The 20,836-nt window shown below is 42.6% G+C and overlaps 1 protein-coding gene across 4 annotated transcripts in view; it reads right to left on the bottom strand.

Moving 5' to 3' along the window:
- CCDC57 (coiled-coil domain containing 57) overlaps nt 1-20,836 on the bottom strand; it is a 99,983-nt gene that overhangs the window by 72,839 nt on the left and 6,308 nt on the right. For all 4 annotated transcript variants that reach the window (XM_056550030.1, XM_056550028.1, XM_056550029.1 and 1 more), the window contains exons 3-5: nt 20,093-20,201; nt 2,156-2,257; nt 933-1,090 (exon numbers count right to left, since the gene is read on the bottom strand). In XM_056550030.1, the coding sequence (XP_056406005.1) occupies nt 933-1,090; nt 2,156-2,257; nt 20,093-20,201 (369 nt within the window). The remainder of the gene's footprint in view (nt 1-932; nt 1,091-2,155; nt 2,258-20,092; nt 20,202-20,836) is intronic.

Below are 20,836 nucleotides of genomic sequence, written 5' to 3'. Positions count from 1 at the left end.
CGGTGAGTTGCAGGACTCTTCTTTTTTTTACTTATATTTTTGACGTCTATATTTTCCTAGTACCACCGCTATTTTCAGGTCTACTATTGAACCAACGTTTACCATAGGATTTTGTATGTGTTCATGGTGTTAATTGCATTGATGGGGTTTATGTCAGGTGCCTCCAACTGAAGTCCTTCTCTCATGTTATTTGAATAACTCTTAAGTATTTCTTCTTTTATGTTAGGAAATTATCCCTTGAAAAAACAGGCCTAAATGCTAAGTCTACCCTTTCGTATTTTGATGCACAGTTGTTCTGGGGACCTGGTGTAGCCTCAAATCACAATCCATTGTAATATATCCATTATACCTGGCTTGTATAGTGGTAGATATGAAAGCACGTCTACGTAAATGGTAATCTGAATCCATAGAAGGCTGCACCTTTTTAGGGGTTGATGGCTTCCTGTGACATATAGCTGGTTCCTACAACAACAGTGCCCAGTTACTGTCTTCGTGTAGTAAGCTGCTTGGTCTGTGTCCAGCGCCACGTTGAGCCGGCGTCTCCATTGAAGCTGCTTACTCATATACATATTCTTGTGCCGGAGGGCTGCGGACACCTTATCATGTGCTCACCATTGTTGTGTATGTGCTTACACAACCCTACCAGGTGAGCAGGTTACATGCCTTTTTAAAACAATCCTTCATCCTCTTTTAATACACCACGGAGCGCTGTTTCCCGTTTTTTCCAGATATTCGTGTAGTAATGTCAACCCTTTGTCTGCCTAGATCCTCCAATTCTTTTGAAAGGAAGGTATTAGGCACCTAATAACCTATATATGTTAACAGTCTGGAAATTGTGTAAATGGTCCTAAGATCTCATAGGAAGTGAGAAGCTTGTCCAAGCAGAAACTTAGAGACCAATATGATTTTCACATTTCTTTTTTAGGATTTACCGTGCATCTTTTACTGCTGATAGCTCTTTCATTTCAAATTCCTTCAATTTCAAGGCCTCTTGCAGTCTCTGGTTGGTGGATTCTGTTTCCTGAATGGTTTCTGCTCCTTTCAGTTCCATTTCCCTCATAACTTCTAACTCTTTTGTCAGTAGCTTTGCCTTTAAAAAAAATGTATTAAAAATTAATATTAATGTATTAATTGTATAAGTTTAAAATAAAAAAGGTTGTTTTCATCTTCATTGATGAAATTCCTTAAAAAGAGTTGTGAGAACAGGAACAGATAGTTTCGGCACCGCTAACAATGCATACGTTCCGAAATAACTCCCCAATATGGACACACTATAGCCGTGCGTTAGGACATGTATCTGAACAGGTGGAGGTGCATATCCAGGAAAGAACAAAACGCTAATGTAAAATCTTTGTCAGAAGAACATATGGAAGCACTCACCACGTAAGTCAGTTGTGCAGCCTTTCACCTTTATTTCCGTGAAGTGCAGAGTAAAATTGCAGCAATCGCACAGGGATGGTACAGCAGGGCGCTTTGTAACATCCTGCCGTACCATCCCTGTGAGATTGCTGCAATTTTACGCTCTTCTGACAAGGTCCTTAAAAAAAAAGTACCTGTCATCATCCTGTTAAATTTTTCAATCCTCCCAGTTCCCTGCCCCTTCATGATAAACCACCCCCTGCCTTTATTTTTTATAGTTTTTTAGTTTTATACCTTGATATAGCTCTGTATTTTGTGCTCAGTCAGATTCACAGACTGGAAAGCGGTGTTCCCCAACAGGCGTGACATCATCTGAAGCCATACAGGGGAGAACTTCCTCCCTCACTCTACTACACACAGCCTAGAGCAGTTCAGTGTGAGATGAGCTATGACTGGCTAAGGCTGCACACTCCAAACTGCATTTCCTGATTTTTGACTTCTTCCAGGCCAGCAGGAGTCCAAAGTTTGTGCAAGAGATGGAGGGAAATGTGCTCTGGACAAGTAGGGAGACACCTAGTGGCAGCTTTTTTAAACATAAATAAAACCTAGAAGACTTCATTTTTTTTAAAAAAAAAATTTTTTAAACAAAGTACATTAGAAAGATTTTTTTATTTACCATAAGGAGTGTAATAGCAAAAATTATTTTTAATGAGAATGCCCATTTAAACACAACCCAACTTAGTCAATCCAAACCTTTCACCTGTAGGTGTCTTCATATGTACAGTATAGATTTTACCTTGAGTTCATGTGAAAGAACTACAGTGCTCATCTCATCTAGACGTAGACGAAACTCATGCTCGCGTTTCTTCATTTCACAATCAAATTCCAAAGACAATTCCTGCAGAAAAAAAATGCAAACACAAATATAAGCAACATAAGTAAGATCGTGACACACCTAGCATAGCATGTTCACTAGAAGTCTATGAACTTGGCCTGGTGGGTAGATGGCCATCTTCACAATGATGACTCCAGAACAAGACACAGATTCTGGGGATGCATCGCTCCCTATGGCTCAAAATTTGTGTCAACACCTCATTTTACTGCAGTAATGTCAGAACATACAAAGAATGAAAGGGGTATTCCAGGGAAAAAAAAATGTTTTTATATCAACTGGCTCCAGAAAGTTAAACAGATTTGTAAATTATGTTTAAAGAGTAGGAGAGGCTCTTATCAACTAGTTTCCTGGGACCCGAGCTACTCAAATAACACCTATACCCACGGTGTAAAAAATGCAATAAATAAAAAAAAATTAAATTGAGGCTCAGGGTCAATGAATATTGGATGATGATATGTTTATTATAATAAAATATATATGATAGATAAAGTGTGTGCCGAACCTCACAGGGCCCTTGTGGGTCGGCAAATACACAATAAAAATTCACAATAAATATACAAATATAATACGGCAATTGTAACTTATATCAACAGGTAATTAGTAAAATTCATAAAATTGTAAAAAATTTATAAAAAATATAAGAGTGTCCACAGTATCCGATAAAACAGCTAAAATTATTCACAGTGTCCGATAAGCCAGCCGAAAAAGGGGATTCATTTGAACAAAACTACTAAGAGATTAATATGCACTTTATTTTCATGGTACCCACCATCTGAACTATTAGATCAATTTCTCAAGAATATCTCTATTTTTTCGTCTGGCTTATCGGACACTGTGGTTAATTTTGACTGATTTATCGGACACTGTGGATAATTTTGGCTGTTTTATCGGATACTGTGGACACTCTTATATTTTTTATAAATTTTTTACAATTTTATGAATTTTACTAATTACCTGTTGATATTAGTTACAATTGCCGTATTATATTTGTATATTTATTGTGAATTTTTATTGTGTATTTGCCGACCCACAAGGGCCCTGTGAGGTTCGGCACACACTTTAACTATCATATATATTTTATTATAATAAACATATCATCATCCAATATTCATTGACCCTGAGCCTCAATTTCTATTTTTTATAGATTTGTAAATTACTTCTTAATCCTTTCTTAAATCTTAATCCTTTCAATAATTATCAGCTGCTGAATTTGAGTTGTTGTTTTCTGTCTGGCAACAGTGCTCTCTGCTGACATCTCTGCTTGTCTTGGGAACTGCACAGAGTAGGAGAGGTTTGTGAATTTCTTTGTGAATGTGGGTGTAAAAAGCAGATTATCACCGAAATAGAAAAGAGCTGTCTGTACGCCCACCAACTCTAGGTGCAACCCTGATATGCCGTGGGTACCGCTGCACTGTGACAACAAACTACAGGGTCACAAAATGATTTATTCATTAGGGAATTACTAATGATGAATTATCAAGAGAATGTAACGGGCAACAACTGTGGACCAACTGTGCAACCAAACTGCTTTGGCTTTGACCAACGCCTGGGATCAAGGTACCCTCTGGGTTTTCACCCTTTAACTTCTGCTGTTGGAGGGTAGCAGGTCACTTCCCAAGCATGGCCCTAGTGTGGGCACTGGCTGGCCCAACACACTTGATGGTATCAGTGCATGGTATTGTTATGGATAATATATGTAATGAAGATCATTCTTCTAAAATGGAGGTTACATCCTGTATCAGGCCCTGTGTGACCACCCTGCTTGGCACAGAAAATATGATGCAATGCTTACGTAAAGTAGTCTGCTAACCAATTAGAATGCTTAAACAATGTGCTACGCCCTACTGAAGAATATATCTTGTGTGTACACAATACAATAAATCAGAAAGAACCATTTTGACCTAATCTTGTGTCAGCGTGAGTTTTTTCTCTCCGTGCACGTATTGTCTAATTTAGCCGCCAGTCCTCTGATGAAGCTGGGTCTCCAGCAAAACGTCAAGACTTAGGCTTATGTGATATTTTAATCAGCAGCGTTTGTTCTCAGCCCCAGTTCTATTATCTATCAGCCATTTGAGCGGCCCAAAAGATAGAGTGGCACACCGATATTTTGGCAGTAATATGAACAGCAACTGAAATCAAGTGCATGACTAGCTGTGATTGTAAATATCTTGTGTGATACTGACACCTAGTGGTGTTCAGGTGAATTCTCACATGTGTCTTTCACCATTATATTTTAAATGTTTAATTAAAGTGTAGCTCCCACCAACCTTTTTTTTTTCCTGTATCTGCCTATTGCCCATCTTTCCCTAACCCACCCCCCCCCCCCCAACCCAAAAAATGTATTTTTGTCTGCCTGGTAGTGTGCTCACTTACCAGGCAGACTTCCCCAGCAGGCACGACGTCACTGATACCTGCTGGGGGTGCCGACTTCCACCCTTAGTTCATCTATACAGGGTGCCTCCAGCTGTTTCACCACTACAACCACCCGGCTTGCCATGACATCTATTGGCTGTCAGGGCATGCTGTGAGTTGTAGTGGTGAAACAACTGGAGGCACCCTGTGTTGAAAACAATATAACTTTGTTACGGCCGCAACCCGCTCTATCGCCCCCCCCCCCGCCTACCACCGCGTAACTCGCTCTACCCCCCGCCCCCACCCCAAAAATCACTTACTGAAGTGCAGGGCAGTCCTGAGGCCGGGAGGCGGGGCCGGCGTGCGAGGCCAGGGAGCCGCATCCTCTGTGCTCTCAGCGGTCACTCCCGCCTGTCTGATTGACAGTATATAGCGAAAAAAAAGCGGAGGTGGCGCCGGGTGCGGTGTAGGTCTCTAGCCGGTGTAGGTAGGTGCCCTGGTGGGGGGTAGCGTATCCCTTGCCAGTGATGGTAGCTTGGTATGCAGGCCTGCAGCGTAAGGACAGAGCCCAGGGGTGGGTCCGTAAGTAGACTGCAGAAATGTAGAAAAAAGCTGCAGTGGCGCTTCCAAGGAAGTAACCCAAAGTCGTGGGTATAGGTGTAAAGTAAATAATAAAGTAAATACATTATAAAAATAAATAAATATAGCAAGACGCGTTTCGGGAGTCACAGCTCCCTTTATCAATTGCAGGTAGTTACTTCCTTGGAAGAACCACTGCAGCTTTTTTCTACATTTCTGCTGTCTGATTGACAGACAGGGAGCGAGCGCAGGCTGATTGGCTGACTGAATTAGGACCGATTGCCCGGCCGGCATCGGTACTAATTCAGTCGTGACGTCACGGTAGGCTGCAGCTGGCCACTAGGAGGCAGACCCCTAGTGGCCAGTTTTCAAATATAAAATAAACTATTTTTATAAAAAACTAAAATAAATAATGAAAGTATATTAGAGATATGTTGTAGTACATAAGTAATACAACATAAAAAAAAAGGTTAGTGACAGTGACTATTTAAAGGTTATATTTTACTATATTGGTTTAGGGTGTTTCTAGTTTAGGGTACCCCTTGGGGGTTGTCCCCCCAATTTGTTGATACTGGTATTACGCTGTTTCCCCTCTGAGATTTGTTGTTAGTTATGTATTGTCTGATATGGTTCAGGACATCAACCTAGTGCGGTTACTTGGAACGCATCGAAAACAGTACCAGTGGGTCAGGCAAGCAAGTATATAGTCATCAGTCCAGGTCAAGCACTGAAGAGTCTGTAGCTGGCAAGAGGGTCGAGGCAGGCAGCACAGGTTCTGGTTTAACAATCTGGAGAGTTGTAGCAGTACAGAAGGATCAGATGGACACAAGTCAATACACAGGAAAGCAGGATCAGATATAGCACTTCTTCACAAATGGACACTAGGAACCAGAACAGCACTCAGGTAAAGCAGAGGAGGAAACAACATGCTAGAATAGGTGACCTCTGAAGATGACTGGCCAGGGAAGGAATTGAACACTGTAGCAGGTAGAGCATGTGTTTTACTAGGGGCTGGGTTCATACAGAGCCAATAATGTTATCAGTTTTTTCTCCATTGACATTATGCCAGGGAGGAGGTAGGATTTCAGCATCCAAGCCAATTCTGTGATCACTTTATTATTATAATAGTACTATATTAAGTTCTTTATCTTTGTATACACATTACAGATGGTAATACAATATTACATCCCAGCTACCAAGAATACATGTATTAGATGTAAATAAGGTTACAGATTGCATCTATACAGGAGTATTACAGAATTCTGTAAGTCCTCAGGACATCCCATCTTTAAAATTATTTCAAAACATTTTGCATTGAATTTGGACAATGAATTGTCTTCCTGTAATCCATCGCTCGTCTGAGGGTGCAGGTTATAGCCATCACTTGTGATACTCGGCAGTTCAATGTACCCCACCATCTTGTCTAACTTAGAAATGACTGGGAAACAATCTCAACATACTTGGGCTGTTCATTTCACATGTTCTGCCATCTTTACAACCTCATTTCAGAGGGAAACATTGGCAATCCTAAATACTGAGCTGTGTGCAGGGGGGTGGGGTGCAGTATTGTGCTACAAGGAAATCAATAACATTATTAGAAATAATGAATGACTACATTGATCAGAGCTGTGCTATCCTGGCTCCTGACTTTATATGGGATCTTTCTATTAGCTAATGTGCTCAGAAAATGTTTTATTTATTTATTTATATAGCGCCTACAGATTCCGCAGCCCTTACAATTATGGGGTACAAACAAAGACAAGTATCAGACATAATATTACACAATAACTATTCAAACAAGAGGTGTGGGGATATGTGGAGGATATGTTGGGGATATGTTGGGGATATGTTGGGGATATATTGAGGATATGTTGGGGATATGTTGGGGATATGTTGGGGATATGTTGGGGATATGTTGGGGATATGTGGGGGATATGTGGGGGATATGTGGGGGATATGTTGGGGATATGTTGAGGATACGTTGGGGATATGTTAAGGATACGTTGGGGATACGTTGAGGATATGTTGAGGATATGTGGAGGATATGTTGGGGATATGTTGGGGATATGTTGGGGATATGTTGGGGATATGTTGGGGATATGTGGGGGATATGTGGGGGATATGTGGGGGATATGTGGGGGATATGTGGGGGATATGTGGGGGATATGTGGGGGATATGTGGGGGATATGTTGAGGATACGTTGGGGATACGTTGGGGATACGTTGAGGATACGTTGAGGATATGTTGGGGATATGTTGGGGATATGTTGGGGATATGTTGGGGATATGTTGGGGATATGTTGGGGATATGTTGGGGATATGTGGGGGATATGTGGGGGATATGTGGGGGATATGTGGGGGATATGTTGGGGATATGTTGAGGATATGTTGGGGATATGTTGGGGATACGTTGAGGATACGTTGGGGATACGTTGGGGATACGTTGGGGATATGTTGGGGATATATTGAGGATATGTTGGGGATATATTGAGGATATGTTGAGGATATGTTGGGGATATGTTGGGGATACGTTGGGGATACGTTGGGGATACGTTGGGGATATATTGAGGATATGTTGAGGATATGTTGGGGATATATTGAGGATATATTGAGGATATGTTGGGGATATGTTGGGGATATGTTGGGGATATGTTGGGGATATGTGGGGGATATGTGGGGGATATGTGGGGGATATATAGAGGATATGTTGGGGATATATAGAGGATATGTTGAGGATATATTGAGGATATGTTGGGGATATGTTGGGGATATGTTGGGGATATATTGAGGATATGTTGAGGATATGTTAGGGATATGTTGGGGATATGTTGGGGATATGTTGGGGATATGTTGGGGATATGTGGGGGATATGTGGGGGATATGTGGGGGATATGTGGGGGATATGTGGGGGATACGTGGGGGATACGTTGGGGATATGTGGGGGATACGTTGGGGATATGTTAAGGATATGTGGGGGATATGTTGAGGATATGTTGAGGATATGTTGGGGATATGTTGGGGATATGTTGGGGATATGTTGGGGATATGTTGGGGATATGTTGGGGATATGTGGGGGATATGTGGGGGATATGTGGGGGATATGTTGGGGATATGTTGAGGATATGTTGGGGATATGTTGGGGATACGTTGGGGATATGTTAAGGATACGTTGGGGATACGTTGGGGATATGTTGGGGATATATTGAGGATATGTTGAGGATATGTTGGGGATATGTTGGGGATACGTTGGGGATACGTTGGGGATACGTTGGGGATATATTGAGGATATGTTGGGGATATATTGAGGATATATTGAGGATATGTTGGGGATATGTTGGGGATATGTTGGGGATATGTTGGGGATATGTTGGGGATATGTGGGGGATATGTGGGGGATATGTGGGGGATATGTGGGGGATATGTGGGGGATATATAGAGGATATGTTGGGGATATATAGAGGATATGTTGAGGATATATTGAGGATATGTTGGGGATATGTTGGGGATATATTGAGGATATGTTGAGGATATGTTGGGGATATGTTGGGGATATGTTGGGGATATGTTGGGGATATGTTGGGGATATGTGGGGGATATGTGGGGGATATGTGGGGGATATGTGGGGGATATGTGGGGGATACGTTGGGGATATGTGGGGGATACGTTGGGGATATGTTAAGGATATGTTGAGGATATGTTGGGGATATGTTGGGGATATGTTGGGGATATGTTGGGGATATATTGAGCATATGTTGGGGATATATTGAGGATATGTTGGGGATATATTGAGGATATGTTGAGGATATGTTGGGGATATATTGAGGATATGTTGCGGATATTTTGGGGATATATTGAGGATATGTTGAGGATATGTTGGGGATATGTTGGGGATATGTTGGGGATATGTGGGGGATATGTGGGGGATATGTGGGGGATATGTGGGGGATATGTGGGGGATATGTGGGGGATATGTGGGGGATATATAGAGGATATGTTGGGGATATATAGAGGATATGTTGAGGATATATTGAGGATATGTTGGGGATATGTTTGGGATATATTGAGGATATATTGGGGATATGTTGGGGATATATTGAGGATATGTTGGGGATATGTTGGGGATATGTTGGGGATATGTTGGGGATATGTGGGGGATATGTTGGGGATATGTGGGGGATATGTGGGGGATATGTGGGGGATATGTGGGGGATATGTGGGGGATATGTGGGGGATATGTGGGGGATATGTGGGGGATATGTGGGGGATATGTGGGGGATATGTTGGGGATATGTCGGGGATACGTTGGGGATATGTTAAGGATACGTTGAGGATATGTTGGGGATATGTTGGGGATACGTTGGGGATATGTTAAGGATATGTTGGGGATATATTGAGGATATGTTGGGGATATATTGAGGATATGTTGGGGATATATTGAGGATATGTTGAGGATATGTTGGGGATATGTTGGGGATATATTGAGGATATGTTGCGGATATTTTGGGGATATATTGAGGATATGTTGAGGATATGTTGGGGATATATTGAGGATATATTGAGGATATGTTGGGGATATGTTGGGGATATGTTGGGGATATGTGGGGGATATGTGGGGGATATATAGAGGATATGTTGGGGATATATAGAGGATATGTTGAGGATATATTGAGGATATGTTGGGGATATGTTGGGGATATATTGAGGATATGTTGGGGATATATTGAGGATATGTTGGGGATATGTTGGGGATATATTGAGGATATGTTGGGGATATATTGAGGATATGTTGCGGATATTTTGGGGATATATTGAGGATATGTTGAGGATATGTTGGGGATATATTGAGGATATATTGAGGATATGTTGGGGATATGTTGGGGATATGTGGGGGATATGTGGGGGATATGTTGAGGATATATTGAGGATATGTTGGGGATATATTGAGGATATATTGTGGATATATTGAGGATATGTTGGGGATATGTTGGGGATATGTTGGGGATATGTTGGGGATATGTGGGGGATATGTGGGGGATATGTGGGGGATATGTGGGGGATATGTGGGGGATATGTGGGGGATATGTGGGGGATATGTGGGGGATATGTGGGGGATATGTGGGGGATATGTGGGGGATATGTGGGGGATACGTTGGGGATATGTTAAGGATATGTTGAGGATATGTTGGGGATATGTTGGGGATACGTTGGGGATATGTTGGGGATATATTGAGGATATGTTGGGGATATATTGAGGATATGTTGGGGATATATTGAGGATATGTTGAGGATATGTTGGGGATATATTGAGGATATGTTGCGGATATTTTGGGGATATATTGAGGATATGTTGGGGATATATTGAGGATATATTGAGGATATGTTGGGGATATGTTGGGGATATGTTGGGGATATGTGGGGGATATATAGAGGATATGTTGGGGATATATAGAGGATATGTTGAGGATATATTGAGGATATGTTGGGGATATGTTGGGGATATATTGAGGATATGTGGGGGATATATTGAGGATATGTTGGGGATATGTTGGGGATATATTGAGGATATGTTGGGGATATGTTGGGGATATATTGAGGATATGTTGCGGATATTTTGGGGATATATTGAGGATATGTTGAGGATATGTTGGGGATATGTTGGGGATATGTGGGGGATATGTGGGGGATATATAGAGGATATGTTGGGGATATATAGAGGATATGTTGAGGATATATTGAGGATATGTTGGGGATATGTTGGGGATATATTGAGGATATATTGAGGATATGTTGGGGATATATGGAGGATATGTTGGGGATATGTTGGGGATATGTTGGGGATATGTGGGGGATATGTGGGGGATATGTGGGGGATATGTGGGGGATATGTGGGGGATATGTGGGGGATATGTGGGGGATATGTGGGGGATATGTGGGGGATATGTGGGGGATATGTGGGGGATATGTGGGGGATATGTGGGGGATATGTTGGGGATATGTTGGGGATACGTTGGGGATATGTTAAGGATATGTTGAGGATATGTTGGGGATACGTTGGGGATATGTTAAGGATATGTTGGGGATATATTGAGGATATGTTGGGGATATATTGAGGATATGTTGGGGATATATTGAGGATATGTTGGGGATAAGTTGGGGATATATTGAGGATATGTTGCGGATATTTTGGGGATATATTGAGGATATGTTGAGGATATGTTGGGGATATGTTGGGGATATGTTGGGGATATGTTGGGGATATGTGGGGGATATATAGAGGATATGTTGGGGATATATAGAGGATATGTTGAGGATATATTGAGGATATGTTGGGGATATGTTGGGGATATATTGAGGATATGTGGGGGATATATTGAGGATATGTTGCGGATATTTTGGGGATATATTGAGGATATGTTGGGGATATATTGAGGATATATTGAGGATATGTTGGGGATATGTTGGGGATATGTTGGGGATATGTTGGGGATATGTGGGGGATATATAGAGGATATGTTGGGGATATATAGAGGATATGTTGAGGATATATTGAGGATATGTTGGGGATATGTTGGGGATATATTGAGGATATGTGGGGGATATATTGAGGATATGTTGGGGATATGTTGGGGATATATTGAGGATATGTTGGGGATATGTTGGGGATATATTGAGGATATGTTGCGGATATTTTGGGGATATATTGAGGATATATTGAGGATATGTTGGGGATATGTTGGGGATATGTGGGGGATATGTGGGGGATATATAGAGGATATGTTGGGGATATATAGAGGATATGTTGAGGATATATTGAGGATATGTTGGGGATATGTTGGGGATATATTGAGGATATATTGAGGATATGTTGGGGATATATGGAGGATATGTTGGGGATATGTTGGGGATATGTGGGGGATATGTGGGGGATATGTGGGGGATATGTGGGGGATATGTGGGGGATATGTGGGGGATATGTGGGGGATATGTGGGGGATATGTGGGGGATATGTGGGGGATATGTGGGGGATATGTGGGGGATATGTTGGGGATATGTTGGGGATACGTTGGGGATATGTTAAGGATATGTTGAGGATATGTTGGGGATACGTTGGGGATATGTTAAGGATATGTTGGGGATATATTGAGGATATGTTGGGGATATATTGAGGATATGTTGGGGATATATTGAGGATATGTTGGGGATAAGTTGGGGATATATTGAGGATATGTTGCGGATATTTTGGGGATATATTGAGGATATGTTGAGGATATGTTGGGGATATATTGAGGATATATTGAGGATATGTTGGGGATATGTTGGGGATATGTTGGGGATATGTGGGGGATATATAGAGGATATGTTGGGGATATATAGAGGATATGTTGAGGATATATTGAGGATATGTTGGGGATATGTTGGGGATATATTGAGGATATATTGAGGATATGTTGGGGATATATTGAGGATATGTTGGGGATATGTTGGGGATATGTTGGGGATATGTTGGGGGATATATTGAGGATATGTTGGGATATGTTGGGGATATGTTGAGGATATATAGAGGATATGTTGGGGATATGTTGGGGATATATTGAGGATATGTTGGGGATATGTTGGGGATATATTGAGGATATGTTGGGATATGTTGGGGATATGTTGAGGATATGTTGGGGATATGTTGGGGATATGTTGAGGATATGTTGGGATATGTTGGGGATATGTTGAGGATATATTGAGGATATAATGGGGATATGTTGGGGATATATTGAGGATATGTTGGGGATATGTTGGGGATATATTGAGGATATGTTGGGGATATATTGAGGATATGTTGGGGATATATTGAGGATATGTTGGGGATATGTTGCGGATATGTGGGGGATATGTTGGGGATATGTTGGGGATATGTTGGGGATATGTTGAGGATATGTTGAGGCCAATTAATGAATGTTATAGGCCTGTCTGAAGAGATGTGTTTTCAGGCCACGTTTGAAACTATGGATGTTGTTGTTGAGTCTGAGGCATTGAGGGATAGCATTCCAGAGAACCGGTGCAGCACGAGTGAAGTCTTGGAGACGGGAGTGAGAAGTTCTGATTATAGAAGATGTTAGTGTGAGATTATTAGCAGATCGGAGAGAACGTGTAGGATGGTAGACGGAGATGAGAGAGGAAATGTAGGGAGGTGCAGCATTGTGGAGAGCTTTGTGTGTGAGACTGAGGATTTTGTACTGTATTCTGGACTGCATTGGTAACCAGTGTAGTGACTGGCACAGGGAGGAGGCGTCGGTGTAGCGGCTGGAGAGGAAGATGAGTCTGGCTGTGGCATTAAGGATGGACTGAAGAGGAGAGAGTTTGGAGAAAGGAAGGCCTATTAGTAAAGAATTTCAGTAGTTGAAGTGGGAGTGAATCAAAGCAATAATGAGAGTTTTAGCAGATTCAGTAGTGAGAAACAGGCGGATTCTGGAAATGTTTTTGACATGCAGGTGACAAGAACGTGAAACAGACTGAATATGGGGAGTGAAAGACAGATCAGAGTCAAGTATAACTCCAAGACAGCGAGCCAGCGAGAATAAAAACATAAACCCCTTTAATTCTATATACATCCAAACTTGAATACTGCCACTGCAATATAGCAATTCAGAAATACAACAGCCCTCCTATATTTTTCTTTGTAGGTTTGCATGTACCTGACCATTTAGTCTAAAGTTAAAGGCAAAATTCCATCATAACAACCTATCCCCTATACACAAGCTAGAAGATAAGGGACTGATCAGAGGGGGTCCAACTGCTGGGACCTCTGCAATCTTTAGAGTGGGGACCTTATTCTTCTGGCAGTGTGGTAGTCATACTTGCGCACCACTGCTCTCATTTATTCTCTATTGGAGCTCCAGGAGATAGATGAGCGCTGTACCCGGCTATCTCCAGCGGCTTCCCTAGAGGATGATTGTAGACTTTGATCTTAGAAACATAGAATGTGTCGGCAGATAAGAACCATTCGGGCCAATCTAGTCTGTCTAATACACTGCATACTATGAATAGTCCCTGGTCCTATAATATATAAAGGATAGCCTTATGCCTATCCCTAATTTATATGAAGGATAGCCTTATATCTATCCCTATCTTATATGAAGGACAGTCATATGCCTATCCCTATCTTATATGAAGGATAGCCTTATACCTATCCCTATCTTATATGAAGGATAGTCGTATGCCTATCCCTATCTTATATGAAGGATAGCCTTACACCTATCCCTATCTTATATGAAGGATAACCTTATGCCTATCTCTATCGTATATGAAGGATAGCCTTATACCTATCCCTATCTTATATGAAGGATAGCCTTATACCTATCCCTATCTTATATGAAGGATAGCCTTATGCCTATCTCTATCTTATATGAAGGATAGCCTTATGCCTATCTCTATCTTATATGAAGGATAGCCTTATACCTATCCCTATCTTATATGAAGGATAGCCTTATGCCTATCTCTATCTTATATGAAGGATAGCCTTATACCTATCCCTATCTTATATGAAGGATAGCCTTATGTCTATCCCTATCTTATATGAAGGATAGCCTTATGCCTATCTCTATCTTATATGAAGGATAGCCTTATACCTATCCCTATCTTATATGAAGGATAGCCTTATGCCTATCTCTATCTTATATGAAGGATAGCCTTATACCTATCCCTATCTTATATGAAGGATAGCCTTATGTCTATCCCTATCTTATATGAAGGATAGCCTTATACCTATCCCTATCTTATATGAAGGATAGCCTTATGCCTATCTCTATCTTATATGAAGGATAGCCTTATATCTATCCCTATCTTATATGAAGGATAGCCTTATACCTATCCCTTTCTTATATGAAGGATAGCCTTATGCCTATCTCTATCTTATATGAAGGATAACCTTATACCTATCTCTATCTAATATGAAGGATAGCCTTATGCCTATCCAATGCATGCTAAAACTCCTTTACTGTATGTGCAGCTACAACTTCAGCATGTAAGCAATTCCATGTACCCACAATTCTCTCAATAAAGTAATACTTCCTGATAACATCTTGGGGATCCAAGCAGTTGGGCCCTGTATGATCAGACATGTATCCCTATTTTTTTGGACAGGAGATAAGTTGTTATGGTGGTACAACCCCTCTAAAGATTACCTTTAAAATACTGAGACTGTTAACAACGATTGGACAATGTCATGGTGAGCAGAGACATTACCCTTGACAAGGCTAAATGTTTTACAATTTACTCATCTGTGTCCAGGAGGAACAACTGAGGAACGGGACAGGGTTCTTGCAAAAGGTACTTCAGAAGTACTCATTTATGTGAAGTTTTGGGGTACTGACGCTTTATAAAGTTGCCAGGGAAAACCTAAAAATTGTACAATGCCTCCATGACTTCCTGACCTTTCCAAGGCCCCACAGGGAGCTGCTCGGTATCTGACATATATGTCAGGTCAGTTATGAATGTTACAACACCACACAGGTCAAGGCAAAGGTCTACAAAGCTGCCCTGCTCAGAAATCCCCTATTAAATGTGACCTTTTCAAGGTTGCAGAGATCGGTGCTCTTCCACTCTGCATTCTTTTCTGTTTGCACTCACAGGGGCTGTCAGAACGGTATCTTTAGTCAGACTGCCAGACTGAGAACAGCAGCTGTCCTGATCAGCAGACACCCCGGACCATTAAAGAGCAATACCAGAGAGAAGCCCCGGATGACGGGAGACTCCAGATCACTAGACTGCAGGATGTGAATACACAAGACACACAGCACTCCCCTCTCTATAGATGCTAAGTATTCACAATTTACAGACAAATCAAAAATCACTTTAATAGTCTATTCATACGTACAGAATTCTGTGCATACAGTGATCCCCCGACCTACCATGGCCCCGACATATGATCATTTCAACATACGATGGCCTCTCAGAGGGCAGAATCAACATACAATGCTTTTGTATGTCAGGGCCATCGCATAAATGGCTATCCGGCAGTGCTGTAATGTGCCCTGTGTGCTCCTGTGAGTGTCACTCACCTGTCTCTGACGTTCCGGCCCGTCCTCTTCATGCCCCACTGTATGGCCGTCGCTCTCCTTCGTCGTCATCACGTCGCCATGCACGCCGTCCCGTCATCCAATAGAAGCGGCGCGTGCAGCGATGTGATGACGGCAATGGAGAGCTACGATCCAGGGCAGCGGTGACGGTCCGGAGAGGCGGGGACACCCCAGGGACGTGATGACAACGATGGAGAGCGACGATCCAGGGCAGCAGTGTTGGACCGGAGCGGCGGGGACACCCCGGGGACGTGATGAAGGCGATAGAGAGAGAAGATCCAGGGCAGCGGTGACGGTCAGGAGAGGCGGGGACACCCCAGGGACGTGATGACAACGATGGAGAGCCACGATCCAGGGCAGCAGTGATGGCCTGGAGAGGCGGGGACACCCCGGGGACGTGATGACGGCGATAGAGAGAGAAGATCCAGGGCAGCGGTGACGGTCCGGAGAGGCGGGGACACCCCAGGGACGTGATGACAACGATGGAGAGCGACGATCCAGGGCAGCAGTGTTGGACCGGAGCGGCGGGGACACCCCGGGGACGTGATGACGGCGATGGAGAGAGAAGATCCAGGGCAGCGGTGATGGTCCGGAGAGGCGGGGACATCCCGGGGACGTGATGACGGCGATGGAGAGAGACGATCTATGGCAGCGGTGACGGCCCGGAGAGGCGGGGAAATCCCGGGGACGTAATGACGGCGATGGAGAGCGACCATCCAGGGCAGCAGCGGGGACACGTGAGTATAACTTTGTATATTATTATTGCACCGATCCCTCAACATACGATAAATTCAAGTAACGATGGTTCATTTGGAACAAGTTACCATCATATGTTGAGGGATCACTGTATTTGATGCTGCAGAGTTCAATGTAAACTAAATGACTGGACACAGCTTTAAATCTGCAGCTTCAAATCCTGTACATCAAATTTGCGCAGGATACTTTATGTGTGAATATACCCTAAAGGTGTATTTCTATATCAGCTAAAAAATTTAAATACTGCAGTAGCATATAGCATTTCTTACCTGTCTGCCCCAGTTCTGAAATCATCAAAAATATATTTGTTTTGGGGTTCTTGGTCCTGTACTTCCTGATTGAGCAGTTGCTCAGAACTACAAATCCCAGAATACAGTCCTTCCACCCTGTCTAATCCTCTCCCACCGCACTCCTGCCGGTTGCCAACCCAGAGCTGTTACAGAATATCTAATTTAACAGCAGACTATGGCAGAATGAGTTTACAGCACCTGCTATTCATGCCCTGTCTGCTCCTCTGCCTGTGGCATTGCTCAGCAAAAGGCAGTATGCTATAGACACTCCTTATTCTTCCTAAATGTTCCAATAAAGATATATATATATATATATATATATATATATATATATATATATATATGAGAGGGAGATGGTGATTTAGGCTGTAGAGGCTGGTCAGTGGTGGTGATATCACTCAGGGGGCAGGGCTAGAGCGCAAAGACAAGATCCAGCCACAGCAGGAGATAATACATTGTCGAGGGAGAGAGGAGCTGGAAGCTGCTGAGACAACACCACACTGAAGAAAGGACTACACAACTTAATGTCTGGGGGAAAAAAACACTGAAGCCAGTACAATTTGTAATAAGTAAGCTAAGTAAGTTATAAGCCTTGGGGGTGAGAGTTTTATATAAACACAACTTTATTATACCGGAATACCCCTTTAAATTGCACTAAGACACAGGAGAGTGTTTTTCAAACAGTGTGTCTCCAGCTTTTGCAAAACTACAACTCCCAGCATGCCCGGACAGCCTTCGGCTGTCCGGGAATGCTGGGAGTTGCAGTTTTGCAACAGCTGGAGACGCACTGTTTGGAAAACACTGACATAGCAGAATTACAATGTTTTCCAGTGCACTTTGCTGCCTTGTATGACAGCTAGAACAGTGAAACACACAATAACAGTCATAATGAGCTTCAACATATCAAACTGTGGGGAATGTGGGGGTGTAATGTATTAAGGTTATGTTTACATTAGCACCAGGGATTCTATATATACAGAAGCCATGGCATTGTAACAAGTTTGTAAGGTTGAAAATTGTAAGGCATAAGTTCAAAATATTATCCTGCAATGTGGATCGATCTATTGTGGTGGATCTTAATGGTCACAAGGTAGCTTAATAAACAGAACTCTGCTTTTTTATGTACACTGCTCAAAAAGGGAACACTTAAACAACACAATGTAACTCCAAGTCAATGACACTTCTGTTAAATCCCACTGTCCACTCAGGAAGCAACACTGATTGACAATCAATTTCACATGCTGTTGTGCAAATGGAACAGACAACAGGTGGAAATTATACACAATTAGCAAGACGCCCCCAATAAAGGAGTGGTTCTGCAGGTGGCGACCACAGGCCCCTTCTCAGTTCCTATGCTTCCTGGCTGATGTTTTGGTCACTTTTGAATGCTGGCAGTGCCTTCACTCTAGTGGTAGCATGAGACGGAGTCTACAACCCACACAAGTGGCTCAGGTAGTGCAGCTCATCCAAGATGGCACATCAATGCGAGCTGTGGCAAGAAGGTTTGCTGTGTTTGCAGAGCATGGAGGCGCTACCAGGAGAAAGACCAGTACATCAGGAGACGTGGAGGAGGCCGTAGAAGGGCAACAACCCAGCAGCAGGACCGCTTCCTCTGCCTTTGTGCAAGGAGAAGCAGGAGGAGCACTACCAGAGCCCTGCAAAATGACCTCCAGCAGGCCACAAATGTGCATGTGCCCAATCAAATGGTCAGAAACAGACTCCATAAGGGTGGTATGAGGGCCCGACGTCCACAGGTCGGGGTTGTGCTTACACCGTGCAGGATGTTTGGCATTTACCAGAGAACACCAAGATAGGCAAATTCGCCACTAGCACCCTGTGCTCTTCACAGATGAAAGCAGGTTCACAATCAGCACATGTGACAGACATGACAGAGTCTGGAGACGCAGTGGAGAACGTTCTGCTGCCTGCAACATCCTCCAGCATGACCGCTTTGGCGGTGGGTCAGTAATGGTGTGGGGTGGCATTTCTTTGGGGGGGCCGCACAGCCCTCCATGTACTTGCCAGAGGTAGCCTGACTGTCATTAGGTACCAAGATGAGATCCTCAGACCCCTTGTGAGACCATATGCTGGAGCGGTTGGCCCTGGGTTCCTCCTAATGCAAGACAATGCTAGACCTCATGTGGCTGGAGTGTGTCAGCAGTTCCTGCAAGAGGAAGGCATTGATGCTATGGACTGGCCCCCCCATTCCCCAGACCTGAATCCGATTGAGCACATCTGGGACATCATGTCTCACTTTGCTTTAGTCCAGGTCTGGGAGAACATCCCTCAGGAGACCATCCGCCACCTCATCAGGACCATGCCCAGGCATTGTAGGGAGGTCATACGGGCACGTGGAGGCCACACACACTACTGAGCCTCATTGTGACTTGTTTTAAGGACATTACATAAAGTTGGATCAGCCTGTAGTGTGGTTTTCCACTTTGATTTTGACTGTGACTCCATATTCACACCTCCATGGGTTGACAAATTTGATCTCCATTGATATGTTTTGTGTGATTTTGTTGTCAGCGCATTCAGCTATGTAAAGACGAAAGTATTTCATACGATTAGTTCATTCATTCAGATCTAGGATGTGTTATCTTAGTGTTCCCTTTATTTTTTTGAGCAGGGTATAAGGACTTTATGCTACAATTCGGGCACTGTGATGTGCTGTCCTTGAGACGTCTTGTCATGTAACATCAGTCATGTAACTTGCTCAGGTATTAGTACACACAGTGCAGAGCTGAAAGCTGATGGTCTTCTAAGTACAGTACACACCATACATCTCTTACCTGTCTCTGTAGGCTCAGGTCTCCTTGCACCTTCTCAATTTTCCTTTCCAACTGGCGCTTTACATTCTCGTACTCTCCTCGGAGACGATCAACATCACCATTTTTAGAGCTGAATTGAAGTACAGAGATAATGCAATGAAAAGTAGCGGAGCAAATCATTAGTGTCTAACAACAACACAAACATAGTTAATAACAACAACAATAATAATAATAATAATAATAATAATAATAATAAAAAAAAAACATACGCATTTATACACAGTCATTTTTGTTTGGATTGAAGAACTAACCTAAACAGCTATTTTATATACCGTGTTGTGACACAAATCCTGTGCTGTAGTTCAATAGGTATCATTTGCAAAAGCTGTAAATGCCACATGACAGAAGAGAATTGAGAACAACCCGTCAAGGGTAGGAATCTCCTTGGAACAAACATAGATCATCCAGGACAGGCTGAAATGTACGGAAAGGTCAAGTGGAGTGGTTCCATTATAGATCTCACTGCTTCTCACGACAGGTTATTATACATTTTATATCTATTTATTTCTTGTTCCCTATATAGCACCAGCATATTCAGCAGTGTTGTGTCACATCAGACCCTGTCCCAATCGGGCTCGCAATCTAACTTTTCTATTAAAGACACAACACATAGGAAAGTGAATAATACGGCAGTATGGCTTTTTATTTATTTTATTTTTTTGTGCAAGAGGAAACAAAATATTTGGAGCAAACCCATAAATAAAA

The sequence above is a fragment of the Hyla sarda genome, chromosome 13, assembly GCF_029499605.1.
Source record: "Hyla sarda isolate aHylSar1 chromosome 13, aHylSar1.hap1, whole genome shotgun sequence".
In the NCBI taxonomy this organism is placed as follows: Eukaryota; Metazoa; Chordata; class Amphibia; order Anura; family Hylidae; genus Hyla; species Hyla sarda.
The sequence above is the reverse complement of the archived record's forward strand: the minus strand, read 5'-3'. Positions and strand labels throughout refer to the sequence as shown.